The 18,739-nt window shown below is 38.7% G+C and overlaps 1 protein-coding gene across 4 annotated transcripts in view; it reads left to right on the top strand.

Moving 5' to 3' along the window:
- DPH5 (diphthamide biosynthesis 5) overlaps nt 1-18,563 on the top strand; it is a 38,122-nt gene extending 19,559 nt beyond the window's left edge. For all 4 annotated transcript variants that reach the window (XM_083358497.1, XM_083358496.1, XM_083358498.1 and 1 more), the window contains exons 5-8: nt 7,247-7,367; nt 13,298-13,337; nt 15,485-15,588; nt 17,312-18,563. In XM_083358497.1, the coding sequence (XP_083214623.1) occupies nt 7,247-7,367; nt 13,298-13,337; nt 15,485-15,588; nt 17,312-17,517 (471 nt within the window). In that variant the 3' untranslated portion in view covers nt 17,518-18,563. The remainder of the gene's footprint in view (nt 1-7,246; nt 7,368-13,297; nt 13,338-15,484; nt 15,589-17,311) is intronic.
- The last annotated feature ends 176 nt before the right edge of the window (nt 18,564-18,739 follow it).

The raw sequence follows: 18,739 nt of genomic DNA, 5'->3' as shown, positions 1-18,739 counted from the left end.
TAGTATCATACAGTGTAAGCCCTATGATGTAAACCAGACCAGGAACAGTCTCCATGAAAGCCTAAATCTACTCTTAATAAGATGAGCCACTGTAACAGAATTTTGCAAGTCTGATTATGTTTTGCCTTGCTCCTTTCTTACACTCACTCTCTGAATTGCAAACAGGGAGGGGTCAATCCAAAAAGTTTACACATTTCTTCTTATTGGTTTGGACTCAAGCTATATTTAACTCCTTGTTGCTTTGTTAAAGAGTTGCTTGACAGGTCAGTGAAATGGATGACATATAAATTTAACTATTTATTTAAATAACTTAGTAAAAAAGATCATTCCTCTCTACATCAAGGTCGTAGTCTTTCTACATATGGTCACTATATATTCACATAGGTGATTTGAAGAAGAACATGAGGTAGCACACTGAAAGAGAAAGAGATTCATATTAATAGCATAATCCAACATATTTATTTTATTCTATTTTTATTTATTCGATTTATATACCGCCCTTCTCCCGTAGTACTCAGGGCGGTTCACAAGGTTTTTAAAAACAATACAACAAATTACAAAACTTAAAATCAATTAAAAAGATTATATTGACCTTGAAATAAAACCCCAGTTAAAATACAATTAAAATCCCAATTAATATTCTCAGTCCAGGCCAGAGAGCTCAAAGAGCCAGGTCTTCAGGTCCCGGCGGAATGAGCGAAGGTCAGGGGACTTCTCTGAAAATATATCCAGACTGTGGTTATGTTTGCTTCCCTGTTACTCTCTGGTAGATTAAAAACCCAGCAGGCCATTCTGTTGTAGGGCCATGGGATACAACCTAAATTTACCTTGCAGGTATTGTCCCTACAGGCGGAAAGAATACCTGAGTAGAACATCTAGCTCAAACAATAACTCTTCTACATTCTTTGCATGATTGATCTTGCTTAACCACATGATTGGTTTTTTTGGTGTCTTTGAATCTCCTGGCAACTGCCCAGACTAGCTCCTATAGAGTTTTTCTATCCTTTCTTGAAGACCTCAAGCCGTTCCATTGGTTAATTGCTCTCCATGTCAGGAAATTTCTCCTTAGTTCCAAGTTGGATCTCTCTTCAATTCCACCGGTCACTTCTTGTCTTGCCTTGATGCCTAAGATAGGCTTACAACTTGTGGTTTCTAGCCTGGTACCTAACCACTCCACCAAGCTAGCTCTTGCTGAAGTGTATTGTTTAAGAATGTACAGTTCTTTTCAGTCATTGTCTTTGATTCGTTTTACTGGATTGCACTGTAACTCTTACATCTATCAACTTTGGACACTTCTCCTATTTTCATTTTCATTTTCCTTTCCACTCTAATTCGCTGCCCATATATTTGGGCCACGTATTCAAAATGTGCTAATTTCTTCCTTACCAATTGAGCTAGGTGTAGAGAAGAGTTGCATAAATCCCAACGATAAATCGGCTTCTAAAAAGGTGTCTAGCTACACTTACAGTAGGGTAGGGGAAGCAAAACCAAGTATTTTGAGAGACATTGAAGAGTTAAAAGTTGCATTTTGACCTTCCCCCCCCCAAAACTTGAGTAAGTTTTTTTTTTTCCTCAAGTTCCCGGCAGGGCAATTTTGGTTGTGAAACGCAAAACCTGGATTGCTCACTCTCGTTTGACTTACCCAAGTGTAGCATTTAAAATACCAAGAACCATCAGCGGAGCACTCTGTTCTAGCAGTGTGAATGAAGCAAAGTATTTTGTGCAAAACTCAAGGCGACTGGCTCATTACAAGGCAAAAGGAGGGGGTGAAAGTGTTTGAGGGTAGCGGGTTGTATATCTTCCAGGCAACAGTGGTTGGGCTGCATTGTGGCTGCAGTGGATAAGGCCTCAGACAAAGGAGTTAGGCCTGAAGGCAAAAGTGGCCCCGCCTCCTTTCATCCCAGCTCATCCATCCATTCTCACTTCCATTCAATTCCTCTCTCCCGGTTCCTGTCTCCCTCTACGCAATCCCCTTATTCTCTGTTGCCAGGAGGGAAAGCAAGAGTGTTGCCAAGAATGCGCAGGAAGCCACACACCTGGGGACCGCTCTTGAGTCTGCAGAGCTGTTATTCAGCAATGCTTCAAGTAGCACGCATGGGCTTTCTGTAGGAAGCAACACCTTCCAACTCAGTGGTGTTTTTCTCCTAGACTTGTTGTTCCTCCTTGGAACTGTTCAAGGAGGGGCCACCTGGAGGAAGCCTGCAGACCAGCTTTCCCAGATCACTGCTTGATAGCTGTAAATCCAAGATCACATGGTGTGGCCTTTTCTAACTCTGTTTTAGGATTGCAAGAGTTAAACCAGGATTCTCCGATATTTTTGTTTTTAAAAAATGTTGTTTAACGAAACCAAAGAGAAAAAAACAAAGCAGTAACAGAAAGAAAAAGGTGTTTGTGTGTGTGTGTGTGTGTGTGTGTGTGTGTGTGTGTGTGTGTGTGTGTGTGAAATATATATTGTAAGACTTTCTAGGCAAACATGCCCAGGCTTGTAAAGCTTTCCATATAAGATGATATTTTGTTGTTGTAATTGTCTATACATAATTTGAGTCTGTAAACAACTTATTCACAAATGGCGAACAACATCGTGTCTTCAATCTATGGATACAGGAAGCCCTCAATTTACAACCGTTCGCTTACCAAACCATTTGAAATTACAGCAGCACGGGGGGGGGGGAACTTAATTAAGACTGCTCTTCATGTTTACAACCGTTGCAGCATCACCATAATTATGTGATCAAAATTTGGGTGCTTGGCAACCGGTACATATTTATGACGGTTGCAGCATCCCAGGGTCCTGTGATCTTCATCTACAACCTTCCCAGCTGGCTTTTTACCAGCAAAGTTAACGAGGGAAGCTGGATTCGCTTAACAACCTTCTCTCTAAACCAGGGGTCTTCAAACTTGGCCCTTTTATGACTTGTGGACTTCAGTTCCCAGAATTCCTCAGCCAGGCTGGCTGAGGAATTCTTGAAGTCCACAAATCATAAACGGGCTAAGTTTGAAGACCCCTGCTCTAAACCCAATTATTTTCCCAAATCCTAAGAACTTTGGCCCATTGCAAAAACGTGCTCTTCGAATAAGTGTCCTTCCGTTCTCTTCTCAAGCATGGCTTGTCCAGTAACCACATCTTGGTCTTCTTGCAGAAAGCAAGGATTTTTACCTTGCATAGTTTTAATATCTTAAAAATATTAATTATTTTTTAATAATTTCAATAATTATTTTAATTATTTTTCTATTTGTCTTTTATCCGTAGGCAGCCAGGAGTACCCTTATAGAGGAGATGGGCTGCATAAGGGAGGGAGGGAGGAATGTTTCAATATCTTAATAATACTAATTATTTTTAATAATTTAATTATTTTAATTATTTTTCTATTTGTCTTTTATCCGTAGGCAGCCCTGAGTCCCCTTATAGAGGAGATGGGCTGCATAAAGGATGGATGATGGAGCAAATTTGAGCTGTAAAAATGTGATAAAATTAGGGCAGTGAAACCTTCCTACAGGGCCAATTCAGGACAGATAGCCTTCGACTTATCACCACAGTTGTGGCTGAAACCTCCATTGCTAACTGAGGCAGATGTGAAGCGAGCCACACCTGCTTTTATGATCCGTTTTTGCCACGGTGGTTAAGCGAATCACCCCGGTTCTTAAACAAATCTGACTCACCCACCCCCCCGTTGACTTTGCTTGTCAGAACCCAGCTGGGAAGATTGCAGAGATCAGCTGGCCCCCAGAATGCTGCAACTACCATAAACTCATGCTGATTGCCAAACGCCCCAAATTTTGATCACATGGCCCTGAGGAGGCTGCATCAGGATGGTCATTAAATGAATGGTTGTAAATTGAGGACTGCCTGTATTGTCTCCTGGGTACAGAAGGAGTGTTGCCTCTTCCATAAGAGTTTTGCATACCGTAGGTTTTTCTGTTTGAGCGCCATCTTCTTGTTCCTGGCCATTGCAATGAGGGTTCCTTCGTGCATTATGATACCCCTCTTGCATAGCGACAGAGTTGTCTCTTGGATGCCAATTCAGAAGCAGGACTTTGCCCTTGCTTTTCCATCCGTATGGCCACTTCTACTTCTTCTTTGAATTATTGCCATCCGGCAGATGGTACAGGATAATAAAAACAAAGATAAATAGGCTGAAAAGTAAGTTTTTAATCCCAGAGCTGTAACCATATTAAATGCTACTGTATAGTTGCAACATTGAAGCCCGATATTAGGAGCAGCACAATGGTGAATAGAATGTGAAGGATGTGTAATATAATGTATGTTCTTCTTTGTGGTTTTTTACTTGTGTGTAGACAGCACTTAATTTTGTTGTGAGTTACACAATGGCAGTCAAGATATTCTATTCTATTCCCTCCAACACCCTTTTAATCCTTTTAATATTTTAATGGCTGGAAAATTTATGTTATGTTTAGATTCTACAGTGTTTATATTATTGTTATTTCAGTTTATATCTTCTTATTTTATCATGCTTTTCATAAGGTGTCTGAGATATGGGAGCCAATATTATTTAAATAAACAGATAAAATAAATGAATATTACTAATAAGCATCCTGTATTATAACCCTGTGTGTATAGATTGCAGGTTTGTTTCCTAATAATGGCTTAGTGATTAGATGTATTTTAAAACTTGAATTGCACAATGAGTGGTACAGATCCACCTTTTTAAACAAGGCAGATTTCCCCATGTTAAATTCAAAGCCTGTGATGCAAGCCAGTGTACTTGCATAGCCTGTTAGTAGTTACTCAGTGCCTGTTTTAGAACTTATTCCATCTTAAAATTCACTCAGTTGCTTTTTTAAAATATAATTTTATTAAGAATTTTAATTTTTAATCCCTTTATAAGGAATGGAATATGGGATAAAGAATTATTAAGAGTTAATTTGTATTGGTTTTTACTAATTACAATAGTAAAAGCTAACACAGAGTAAATTTAGAGAAAGAAAATATAATGGAAAGAAATAATAAAAAGTGCAGGAAAAAAGCAAATGAAGGAAGAAAAAGAAAATGAAGAATAAAGAAAAAGAAAAGAAATATATAAGGAAGTGATTTGCAACCTTGACCACAAGTATAAACAAACTTTATAACGCTTCAGATCCTTAGTCAGATATCTCTTCATCCCATATCCCATTTCTTATTTTAACCTTGATCAAGTAAACCAATTTTATATTTTTCCTTTTACTTCTCACTGTCTGAATCTTTAATTCAATCAAATATGGGATTTGATTTATTTACAATTCTTTGTTATCCCATTGCATAGATTTTCCAAGGCTTTAAGAAACCTCTTTTGTAAATCCAACAAGAAAACATTATCCAGGTCATTCTGTGTTTATCATTTATGTTTAATTTTTAAAAGTTCAGCAAAGTTTGTATATCTAGCAAAGTGCCCTTTTCCAAATCATTCTCTTAGATTGTCATTTGTAGTTCCACATTCCATACTTTTATCTTCTCAGATAAAATTTGTTCCACATCTGTCACTCCTTTGTTAACATTTTTAATAGATAGTCTATCTGTAAAAGCATCTTCATGAACTGACAGTGTTGATATTGTAATCACTAACCTTTGGTTACATTTTTCAAATATCTCCTTTAAAATTTCTGATAACATTTAGTGTCATTTTGCAAGTCCCAGTATTAACTGACATCATCTTTGTATTGTTTTTCTTCTGCTTAAAATCTTTAGTCCCCTCTAGTGTCCAGTTTCTAAAATCATCATTTATCTTTTATTATGACTTGCAATAACCAAGATACCATTTCCCACAAGAAGTTGTTTATTTTTTGTATTTAATTCCAGCATCTTACAGTAAAAGCCAATATTATAATTTATCTGGGTACTTACTCCATTTGATCCATTCTTGGATCAAAAACTTTCTTAGCTCTTTGCTGTTTATTTCAAAGTCTGTAAACTCTTCAACTTGTAATTAAGTTTTCTTTTCTTCGGAGTTGAAGATAAATTCAGCCGATGGAGACTTTTCAACTTTGTCCTTTTGAAGGTCTCTTAATAGTTTTAAGATGGATAGCAGGCATTTTCTGAAAGGGATTAAAAAATGAAGTTTGCAATTTCCGGTTGCCCTCCGGGTGAGATTCAAGGTGCTGGTGATGACCTATAAAGCCCTAAATGGCTTGGGTCCGGGATATTTGAGGGAACACCTACTGCTGGCATCAAGTTCCCTTTGTCCTGTGCGCTCCCACTTGGAGGGCCTTCTCAGGGTGCCGCCTGTAAAAGACTGCCGGCGGATAACACCCAGGGGGAGGGCCTTCTCAGTGGGTGCGCCTGCCCTGTGGAACCAGCTGCCCGTGGAGCTTAGGACTGCCTCCGACCTTCGATCATTCTGCCGGGACCTGAAGACCTGGCTCTTTGAGCTTTCCGGCCTAGGCTGAGAGGTTTTTTCTTTCTTTTTTTTCCCCTTAGGGATCAAATTTAATTATTTTAACTGTTTTTAACTCTTGTATTGTATTGATGTTTTTAAATGCTTTGTAAACCGCCCTGAGTCCTACGGGAAAAGGGCGGTATATAAATTCAATAAACTTAAACTTAAACTTAAATGTTTTTTTAAAAAAGACTCCAGTGTAATTGCAAGCAAAATGGTGGATCCCATCATCTCCCAGTGCTCAAAACCATGGAAAATCTAAGGAACTGATCTACCCACCGGTGCCTGGTCTTTGCCATGGTCGTCAATGCCGCTTTTGCAGAGCTGACTTCTGTTTGCCATATTTCCTCTGGAGGTTCCACTTAGTCACTAATTTTTGATGGGACTTAAAAACCAATAGCATCTAGTATAGCAGTTCCTTCTTTTTCTCTATAGGAAAACCGTGCGAGATTGGTTGAGCTGAGACATTAGTGACTGGCCCAAAGTCATCCACAAAGGCTGATTGTCTGAGAATAGATTTGAGCCTAATTCTCTCTGGTCCTAATCCAAACTACTGCTGCTGCTGCTGGTACTAATCCAAACTACTACTTTGCATTAAGTTATACCATTTCAAAATAGAAAGAATAGGCCAAGAAGAAATTGGAGCACTTCCAGGACATGTGTAGGAGCAATTATCAAAAACATCTCTGGCCAATGTACTTCATTTGGTTCCACTCGTTGTCTTTTGACATGTAAAAATAACTATAATTCAATGATTCTCGTACGTTTGAAGAGTCCCACAACACTGAATGTTTATAACCAGTTTTTGTATTACTTTATGGTTTGCAGTATAATGGTGATTACAGATTTTTCTTTCCTCTCTCCCTCCTTCACAGCTCTATAACTTTGGAGAAACAGTTTCTATTGTATTCTGGACAGACAGGTGGAAGCCTGAGAGTTTTTTTGACAAAATTATCAAAAACAGAAAAAATGGGATGCACACTCTGTGCTTACTTGGTAAGAAACATTTGCACCTGGAGTTTGTCTGTCTGTCTCTCTCTCTTTCTCTCTCTCTCTGAAACCATTGTGAGATTTCAATTCAAGCAATTGTTGGATGTCTTTTTAAATTGCTCATACTGTATATCACTCAGAATTTTTTGCATTACACGTTTGTCATAAATATGCTATCCATTATCGTGCTTCATTAGTGCGAACTCCTGCATTTTTGTGAATAATTGAATAATTCATTCTTTCTGATCAAACGAGAAGCATCAAATTGTAGGCAAAAGTGAAATGGAGAAAGGGATGAGCATCTTTTTCCATGCATGGCTGCTGCCTATGCTAATATATTGGTTAGTTGCTTATGTTCTTCAAATGAAAAGACTTGCAAAGTAAAAAACAAAATAAAAAACAACCCAATAAGAAATAAAAAGAAAAAAACTCAGGAAGGAGAGAAAAAGGAAGCCTCCCCCCGATTACCCCCCCCCAAAAAAGTGTCATTGTGATGGTGAAAGAGTCCTTCTATGGTGATCCAGCTCTATTTAGCCAGTGAAGGAATCCTCAGGGTTCTCGTAAGAGCAATCCCAACTTTCACTGGATCTTGAAGAAATATTAGTTAATCAAAACATAGTAATGATACAACTATTAAAGAAAGCAACTTTAGTAAATAGATCCTATGGATCAGTTTTTAACCTCGTAATAGGTCTTATAGGCTGTGTTCACATGGCGTAAAAATTTCAGCTGAACATTGCTTACAATATTTATTAATTTATTTTATTTAGAAGCCATGTGACTCCACAATAAGTCCAAGTGATTTAAATTTTTAAAAGGATAGAAATTAATCAGGAAAACAATGTATATGGCCAGGCAGACCATAGATCACAAAACACAAGTGGACTTCCTAAGATGTGGGAGAACAGCCAAATTTTGAAAGATATCCAGAACATCTCCCAAGAGGGAGCCACTTGGATCTCTGGGCAGATATTATTCCAAATTTGACCACCTTTAGCCCATCATAGAATTTAGTACAAAGGTGCCAAAAAATATATGTTATTGCCAGTCTACATGTATCCCCATCCTTTGCGAGCACTGTTTTAAAAGAAAAATCCAAATTCATATATCAGTGATTCCTAGATTAACAACACTGATTTACGCTTGAATATATCTAATACATCAGCAATTTTTTTGTGGGGGGGGGGATGTACTATATTTGTGATACTAGAAGGAAAGTATTGTATTTGTTTGTTTTTTTATCTAAGTAAGCCAGTCATCTTTTTATTCACTGAAAAATATAAGCCAAAAATAGCATTTGCCTAGCCTTCCTCTTATATTTGCCCCAGGGCAGAATTTATTTCAGGCTTTTTTCTTTCCTTTATGGAAATATGCATCTAAAGTTTAGTAGAATTGGGTGGGGAAAGGGTTATTGCTAGACTTACATAATCTAAATTAGCCTGTATCAGTTGCAGTGTTCTCTTAACATTTGGAAGAAGTAGAAGTCTAAGTCTCCCCACCCACTAAATCCCTAATTTTAAGAAAAGCTGCAGTGAAATTGGAGTCTGAATAATAACTGAATATTGCAGAGTCAGGAGTTTTAAATTGCCCCAGAATTACACTATAAAAAGTCTTAAATTATAGTCAAGAGGGTCACACAAACGTGCTACCTAATAATGGTATTAGGGAGCTGATCCTAGAGTGTCTAAAAGAAATGTTTAAAATAAAGTTTTAGCAAGGCGATCCCTTCACTGGGATTGCTAAGCTACTTACTGATCCTGCTTCTGAGTTTTAACAGTAATATATATAGAGAGATAAGTGTCATCTACTATAGAGGGAGAACAAAATTGCTCATTGTTTCTGATATTTGTGTAATTTTATTAAAACTATCAATGACTTGGTCTGCAAAAAAAGGAAGCCGCCCAGTGGATTTTGTAACTAGGCACGATTTTTTTTTAAAAAAAAATTGTAGCAGACTTTTCAGACAAAATTAGATTTAACATGTAAGTGAGAGACATTCTACAGAGCCAAACACACATGGAATTGTTATCAGATGGAAATTGGACTGATGTCATTAGCTCATTTGGTGTTCTTTAAATATTTGGGTTGATTTAACTGTAGCCTTTTCAGGAATCGTAGGTTGGTGGTGAGTTCTTGCTAGCAACTAGTCTTACGACCTCAGTTGCTTTTCTTGATTACAAGCCAGGAGTTCCACCATTATATCCCAAAACCTCTAAGTCCAAAGACAATTTCTCTGCATGTTTTGGAAAAAACTGAATTTTGCCAGCATATAATCAGTCAACATGATTGCTGCAGAAATTGGTCTGGAGATAATTTATACATTGTGGAATTGACTGGAATTGTTCCTCAATTATTGAAGTGCTGCAACAGCCATATAACTATTTCAACTGCGCAGATGTTGGCCATTTGGCATTTTCCGAGAGCTAGAGAGATTTAAAATGGCATTTCTTCCCTATCATTAATGCTGAATGAAAGAAGAGGTTGTGTTTTCTGTATACATAATCTTGTCAGATGTTTTGGACAATGCTCTGCCCAGCACATCTCCCTTCCTTGATACTTCCATTCCCAGTTTCCTTCCATTTTCTCAGCTACATGACTTCTTTCCTGGTGCCCTCAGGTACATCAAATTTAGATTCCCATAAGCCTCAACACAAGCCTCTATTTGAACTATAGTCCAGTCATTCAAAGGGCAAAAAATTAGGGAAGATTGAATCTGTCCATTGGATACAGTTTGTTTTTCATACACACATACATACACACAACTCACACATACGCACACCTTTTCAGTTAAAAAAAATATTGAGGAAAAATACTCAAGCATTTTATTAATTATCTTTCCACATTATGCTAAGCCACTCTAGGATATCCATTTGTAAATAAATCATGATTGGCTGGGTTCACATAAATTGCTCAGCTGCAAGCCTGGTATGCACAATACAGTTGCTTGGCCCACACATCAAGATCTAAATGTATTCTGGCTTAGCTTAGTGTATGAATATGGTCATTGATTAATTCACTTTATCATAGCAAAAGTTCCATGTCAGGAATGTTGATATGTGAAGACGTGTGAACAGCTGGTTAAAAATTAAAGTGCAATTATGAAGTCATTGGCTGTGTGTGGAAAACGAATTAGATCCAGAGTTTAAATCACTAGGGTGAAATAAACACTGGATAAAAATGGAACTAAAATACAAAGAGAAGGCAATTTGATTCTTACAGAAAACAAACAAACAAACAAACAAACTTGGAATTTTCTTTTATTTATTATGTGTTTACCATCACATCACATAACTTTGGATGAGTCACAGTAAAAATCCATAAAACAAGTCCAGTAATCTCACTCAGAAGCAATTGGATAAAGCTACCATAAATAGCCCATTATAATACAGCACCACACAGTGCTGCTTTAAAGACTGCCTTCTTTAAATCGGGGAGGAGGAGCCTGGAGTAGCCATTCCAAGGGGGGAGGGGTGGAATGAGGCCACTGAGCAAATCTGTTCTTACCCTACTTGGAGTGGGGGAGCCAGAAGCATTCTCTCTCTGATTGGAATGCAGAGATTAGGCAGGCTCAGGTGGAAGGAGACAATCCCTAAGATAGCTAAGAGTTGAGTCCAGAGGGTTGTAGATGTTAATACCTGTTGGGAAACTCCCAGCCAGGCAGAGAGGAGGGGTCAAGCAGGGAACTAGCCTTGAGTCCTTGCACAGCCATAAAAGGCACAAGTTCCAAGTGGTTTGGGGAGACTCATGGATTATACATAGGTAAAGGTAAAGGTTCCCCTGCACATGCGTGCTAGTTGTTTCCAACCATTAACTGCTGAGTTCACATAACATGGTTAACCAGATTATGTGTTACATGAACCTAGTCAATTCATTTAGATTATGACTGACTGGGATAATTTAATAACCCAATTAAGTGACAATTCCCGCATATTAAAAGATATAGTAGTTCAAGTGTTGGTCGGGATGGGGGAAGCCAACATTCAATTGATTGGGCCAGTGGCGTTCTCTCTCCTCTACGTACTTCATAGAGATGCTCTTATGAAGATAAAATGAAGACAAATATTGATAAAAGACACTTTGAGCTCTTAAGAGGAAACGCAGGAAGTAAATGTAATAAATACATTTAAAATAAAGAAGTAAAAAGGTAAAGGAAAAGGTTCCCCCGCACATGCGTGCTAGTTGTTTCCAACTCTAGGGGCCGGTGCTCATCTCCGTTTCAAAGCCGAAGAGCCAGCGTTTGTCCGAGGACACCTCCGTGGTCATGTGGCTGGCAAGACTAGACGCCAAAGGCGCACGGAACACTGTTACCTTCCCACCGTAGTGGTCCCTATTTTTCTACTTGCATTTTTACGTGCTTTCGAACTGCTAGGTTGGCAGAAGCTGGGATGAGTAGCAGGTGCTCACTCTGTTACGCAGCACTCGGGATTTGACCCGCCAAACTGCCGATCTTCTGATCGACAAGCTCAGCGTCCTAACCCACTGAGCCACCGCGTCCCTGGATTATACATAGAACACAATAAGGTTGCTGACTTGAACCCCTCACAAGCGGATCTGGTTGCTTGCTCCTGATAATACCCACCCTTTGAATTAGATTCATAAATGATTGGAGGCCAATGCAGTATCTACAGTTCCAGTTTTTATCCTGCTAATGTGGCTTGCACTGGCCAAGAAGCAGGCAGCTGATAGAAACAAAACAATACTTATATTTGCATCCATGGCTCCTCCTCATCCATACTGCTTATGCTTAATAGGATATTAAATGCAGTGACTAATGATCTGAAGGAAGTATGACACCCAATATGTTTTCCTACCGGAAGATAAGATGAAAAACTTCAAGTATGTTATTGATGGCTTCAACCTTAAATCCTATAAACACACATTTGGTTCCAGATGGTACAGCTTGAACTTATTAACGCTGCTGTCTACCTAACAGACTTCAATTAAGATTGGTAGTTAGGTCTAATGCAAAAAAAGAAATCTTTTTAATTATGAAAAATGGACTGTGTCTTACACGCCGAGTTATATACTAGCAGCAATTCATCCCCTAAGAGTAATCCTTATGAAGCCAATCCAAACACGTAAGGATGTGTCAATGTCCATCCCAGTATTGGAAGAAGTCTGAGGAAAAAAGCCTAGCAAAAGCATCTCCAAAAGACAGAATCTGCTCATTACTATAGAATGCTTGGAGAGCCCCCTAAACAGATAACTGGGAAGGAGGAAAAAAAAATAGAACTCCTTTGAGGAACTGATTGACATTGCCTGGGATCCTGAATACCAAGCAGTTTGTGAAAATCACTGCTTGTTATGTATTAATATCGAGTAGACAGATTCTGGAATTATTTTTGCAAAAGAGTTTTTGGAGGGGAGATTAATTAATGAATAGCCAGTTTGGTCTGGTAATTAAGGTGCTGGTCTAGAAACCAGGAGACTGTGAGTTCTAGTCCTGCCTTGGCCATGAAAGCTGGCTGGGTGACTTTGGGCCAGTCTCTCAGCCCAGCCCACCTCACCTCACAGTGATTTTGTGGTGGGGAAAATAGCAGGTAGAAAGAATATTGCTATGTTTGCCACCTAGAGTTATTTATAAAAATAATAAATGTAAGGTATAAATAAATTCCTTTCACCTCACATACATACAGTACATTCTAGAGCAGCCCAAAGACAATGAATATGTTACGCAGCAACAAAATGCTAACCATGGATTGGACAATACAATACAGCAATGAATATAATGGTCCTGGCTAGCTGGAATTAGTCCTATTTTTTAAAAAAAATACTTTTTGGGAACAGAGTTTGTAGGATCATACGTGCAGAAATGGGTTCGAGAGGACAGTCTATGGGCATATTTCTGTATCGTGCAGGGAAAAAAATAAATTTTGAGTCTTAATAGTTTTTATAAAAATGAATTTCCAGTGTATGACACTTACATTTTTCTGCAGACATTAAAGTAAAAGAGCAGTCAATGGAGAATCTCATGAGGTAAGTTGTGTTGCTATGTATTGATTATCAGCATGTGGCAGTGAATAGTGTGTAGATCGTTTAGCACTTGAAAGTTGAATAACTATTATAGAGTCTGTAGGACTGCACACATACATAATTAATGCAGGAGATGGAAAGGAATTGTGATCATTCATACTCTGGGTTATGGGACAGATTAATAGCGAAGTTAAGTCATAACTGAAGTCTACTGGAATCTTCTCAAGTGTATTTCTACAAGTATTAGGTTTAAATATTTGTAGGGAATCTGGAATAAATATGCACCTAGACCTTACCTTTGAATGAATTTTTTTAAAGATCCTGAAATCGGTTGCAGATATGTTTTTCTCAGCTGAATGCAGTTGAAAGCTTTGTGAAATCACAAACAATGCTGCAATCAATTCTCAGCTTCCCTGAAATGCAGAGGCCTGACTTCTGGTTGCATCCATTCCCAAGAGGCTTGCCACAGCTTTCAACAGTAGCCAATTTAGTTGTCTTCACAACAGCATGACCACATTGTAGGATGAAACACCATCTACCTCAGGAAGCCTCACCAGAAGTTGGTGTCCAAGAGACAGCACCGTTGGCTTTCATAACATCTAGTTGGATAGGGTCTTAAGGAATATTGAGTCCAACTCTTGCACTGTGCAAGATACACTAGATCACTTCTGACTGACGACTGTTCCGTCTCTTTTTGAAGACCTCCAGTGGAAAATTGCTCATCACAATCAGGGAGTTCCTCCAGATAACTAGGCCAGACATTTCTCCTTGTGTTAAAGTACTTTTAAAGTCTTGTACTAGCTGGAATTGGAGGTATCACTTGCCCTTTGCTTCAGGCAATAAAATGTCATTGGCCAAACCTTTTTTAATCATCTTTTTTCTATTACAGATAAACTGCTTCATAAGCAAATTTAATTTATATTGTATTTAACATGTATTAGCTGTCTCTCACTTTAAAAAAGTGAGCAGAGCAATATTAGCTCTGATCCAAGTCATTTTATCTGCGGTATAATATTTTCCCATTCCCAGTTGTTCAGTATTTCTAATCTGGGTGGATCAGTCTGCATCCTTAATCTCTTTGCCAGCTCATCTTATGGAACAGTTGACAGTTTCTGGACACATCCTTACTTTGGTTTAGCTTCATATTCATATGGACTGACAATCTTGGGGGAAGATTTATTTTGGAACTTCTTCATAACTCTGCTTGGCCAAGTCCAGGGTTGGCAAACTTTGCTGAAAACAACTCTTGAACACTGGATTTGAGGGTCTATAATTATGCAACTCTAGAGTATATGGTAGAAAAATACAGGCTTTCCTTTCAACTTGGCATGAATAGCACAGTCAATGATGCAGGGGAAGTAACACCACTTTTGAGGGGGTTGAGGAATAGCCATGGCTGGGATTGTACTGGAAGAGTAAACATATGGCACCTCTTTTAGAAGGGGAGAATACATTCAACTGAATCACGCAGGCTGTAATTCCTTGGTTAAAAGCTTCAAAACAGCCACAGAACTGCCTTAGAATGATTTCTGTCCCCAATGACATAAACATTGGATGCAGCTTTTAATGCACATCTACAGCTAGGCCAGTGAAGAGAAGAGTATATCAATATGTTTTCGTCTGCTGAATTTACAGCTTTTCAGTTGTTAGTGTGGGGAGCCAACCCAGCCTAAGTCTTGTGTTTAACCAACATGTTAGTGTGGGGAGCCTTGGTGGAGCAGTGGGCTAATGCCTCCTTAAGTAACACCAGCTGCCTGCAATTAGTGCAGGTTCGCATCCCACCAGGCTCAAGGTTGACTCAGCCTTCCATCCTTCCGAGGTAGGTAAAATGAGGACCCAGATTGTTGGGGGCAGTTAAGCTGACTTTGTAATAATGCCGCTTGGGGTGTGTGTGAAAGCCCTAATAAGGAGGCATATACATAGAATGAAGGCTATTGCTAAGCACATTGGTTTGTGCTTAAATTGTAAGCCGCCCTGAGTCTTCAGAGAAGGGCGGGATATAAATGGGATTTAAAAAAAATTTAAAAAATGTTGAACAAAAGGCAGGGTGCAGGCCAACTGGTACAAATGTCAGTTTGTTGTGCTCATGAATCCAAAATGACTTGGATGTATGAGCTCCTCGTTTTGACATTGTCAATTTTCTCCAAAAGGGGAAAGAAAATCTTTGAGCCGCCACGCTACATGAGTGTGAATCAAGCAGCTGAGCAACTTCTTGCCGTTGTCCAGAATCGCCGGCTAGAGGGCCAAGAGCCAGGTATATCTGTCTGTCCTTCTTCCAAATTCAAGAACTCTTATGCTAACATGGAGTTGGACCATCCTGAACTTGGCAAGATACAGCTTGCATGGAAACCAGAGTTTTACACTGGTTCATCATCATGTAGTGTACATCACTGGTCTGGAAGGACATATTTGAAGGCCGCAGAATGTTGGCGGAAACACAATCCAGCCACAAGTTTAATGACCCAGTTTTTTTTAAAAAAAAAAAACATTCCATATGGATATATTTCAGAATGAATCACATTAATTTTAATCATTTCCCACGCTCATAAGAAATTATGCATTTCCTTCATTTAGTGTTTGAGATTCTACTTGCCACAAAATGTCCCAAATGCAGAGTAGGAAAGCACTTTTAATAAAAACAAATTAAATATTACAGTCCTCAATCAGCACAAATAAAAATATGTATAGCAAAACTTGACTTCTTGTATTGAACTAACCGTTTGACATTGCATGAAAGAATATAACCCAAAGTTGTTCTCTGTTGGTAAAACATTTCTATGTTGTAGAAAAAGAAACCTCAGAAGTAAATTGATCTTAGTTTGATCCTCAAGCATTTTAATTGTAAAATTGAAGGTCAGGGATGGAGAAACCAAGGATGCACTATGACTCCCATCATCCTGGTCATGATCCAGTCATGCTCAGTGGGCATGCCAGGAATTGAAATTCAGCAGCTTCTGACTGGCTGGAGATTTCTCATCCTAGCTTTAAGGTTTAAAATAACTGTATTGTAAAGTAGGGGTGTCCAACCTTGGCCACTTTAAGACTTGTGGACTTCAACTCCCAGAATTCCCCAGCTAGCCATACTGGCTAAGGAATTCTAGGAGCTGAAGTCCACAAGTCTTAAAAGTTTCCACCGTTGGACACCCATGTAGTAAAGCTTCTAGTTGTTCAGTGTTTGATCCCAGTAATTTATAGCAAACAGGCCATGGATACTTGCTTTTCCTACAAAGGCAAGATCCTAGCTCAGATACACTATTTATCAAAAGCAAACCTTGAAAACACAGTTTATTACTATGAAGCAAAGGAACATCAAACAAGAATTAGGGTTAAGGAGAACTTTAACCACAATTTAATTCATCATCTTGATTCAAATAACATAAAGCAAAACGTAATCCAATTTACTGTGTTATGCAAGTTATGGTTAGTGAAAACAACCTTCCCCATCTAAACAGCAAGGAAAATAAGAGGGGGGGGGAGTAAAAATGACTCCCAGCAAACTCTCCTTCGTCTTCTCTGGTTACAGAAGCTTTTTTCCAGATATGAAACCCTGTCCACAGATATTTCAGAAATGCTTTTCCTTGTATTTTCACTTTTATATTTTTTTAGAAAATTCCTCAGTAACTAGGAATAGCATCTAGTCTTTCTGGTGGGCTATATTTACTTAAATAACTGCATGACTGAGAACCTACCTAATTATTAAACTTGAAGTTCAGATTCCTGCTAGATCACCATATTTCCTGTGCCTGATCTTTACGCATTTTGCCACATCCTATTACGAGGCAGTGTTACAGGTATTGCTCCAATTTTCAGAGAAGTGATTGTAGATTCCGAAACCTTGAGAAGGTTTCCCGGCGTCAGTATAGGATGACGTAACTTCAAAGGAAAGGAGAGAAAATCACTTTCTCTTTGGATTTGCTGCAGGAATCAAGATTTTTAAAGCAGATTTCCCTAAATCATTGTCCTTTGTTTTTTTGCAGAAGTAACCGAAAACACTATCTGTGTAGGCTTAGCAAGAGTTGGTGCACTGGATCAGAAGATTGCATCAGGGACTCTACAGGATATGATTACAGTCGCCCTCGGCGATCCTCTGCACTCTATGATCATCACTGGAATATTGCATCCCTTGGAAGTAGACATGCTTAAATTATTTGCAGTAGATAAATCCATCTTTGAACACCACTGAATTAGGAACTCTTTGTGCCTTACTGGGAACAGAAGCTGATAAATTCCTTGTTGGCAACGGACTACTGTGCAAAGAAGTCAACAGATAGCAAGCCCAATTGTGATTCCTTTGTGGCTCAGGCTCACCACGTACAATTTGTAAATGTTCCTTTACTTGACAGAAGTAAAATAAAAATTGAGAGCATTGTATTGATTCCACCTGTATAGCAGGTGATGGGAAAACCCTCAGTATGGCAAAAGAGAAAATTCCAAAGATGAAATATAGCACTTGGCTAGGATGGCTAATGGTTTTCCATGTCAGACTTTCAAAACAAAAACAAAACATATTTCTATCTTGCTGAGGGTATCCCAAGGAAGTAAACCTGGGCCTAAACTGTAACATTTCCAACTGCGGATAATAACAACAGTAGCAGTAGATAAAAGTTTGAATTGAACTTAAACCACTAGCTTTTGCTGAGCACTCTTATAAGGCTGTCAGATCAAAGAGACTTAAGGAAATTTACAATTAAAAATTCAGTAAAAAAAAAACAAATACAGGAAATAAGCAGTGCTTTGAGGAAGTCCAAAAACCCAGTTTCAGCCCTTTTTCAGTGACAGGACAAGGCACCTCAACCCACGGCCTGATCGAAGTTCAGCATTTTCAGTAGCAGAGTAGGAATGGTATTCTAGCAAGTAGGAGTCATGACAGAGAAGACAGGAATTTGGGATCTCTCAAATGACACGGAAAGCAGCTTCTTACAGGATGGGCAGAAGAAATTGGGGAAAGTTAGTCCCACAAATAATCTAATCTTGAAGCAGGAAGGGCTTTATGGATGATAGGGTGCTTGCTCACAGAGCAGAGTCATCACACAAGTGAGATGGGCAGCACTATCAGTCTTACTAAATAAATAATTACTTGTACATGCTGGACCAACTGTACTTTCCACGTGGTCTTCCAAGTGCAGTCCTACATGGACCACATTATAGAAATCCAAATAAAAGGTAACTAAGCCACAAGTAATCGGGTTCAATTGGCACATACAATGAATCCATGTAAAAGGTCTCAGCTTCCTTTCTTCAAACAAGTGATAGGAAAGTGGCTGTATGGAGATGGGAGATTTTTGGACTAAATCCATGCAAATAATTCCTTGCAGAGAAAAATAATGTCTCTGCAGAAGCTGCGTTAGAATTGCAGATCTACAGCAATTCTGTGGAGAGGGTCTTGGGGACCCCATCAGTATATG

This window comes from Vipera ursinii (assembly GCF_947247035.1).
Source record: "Vipera ursinii genome assembly, chromosome: 3".
NCBI lineage: Eukaryota > Metazoa > Chordata > Lepidosauria > Squamata > Viperidae > Vipera > Vipera ursinii.
The sequence above is the reverse complement of the archived record's forward strand: the minus strand, read 5'-3'. Positions and strand labels throughout refer to the sequence as shown.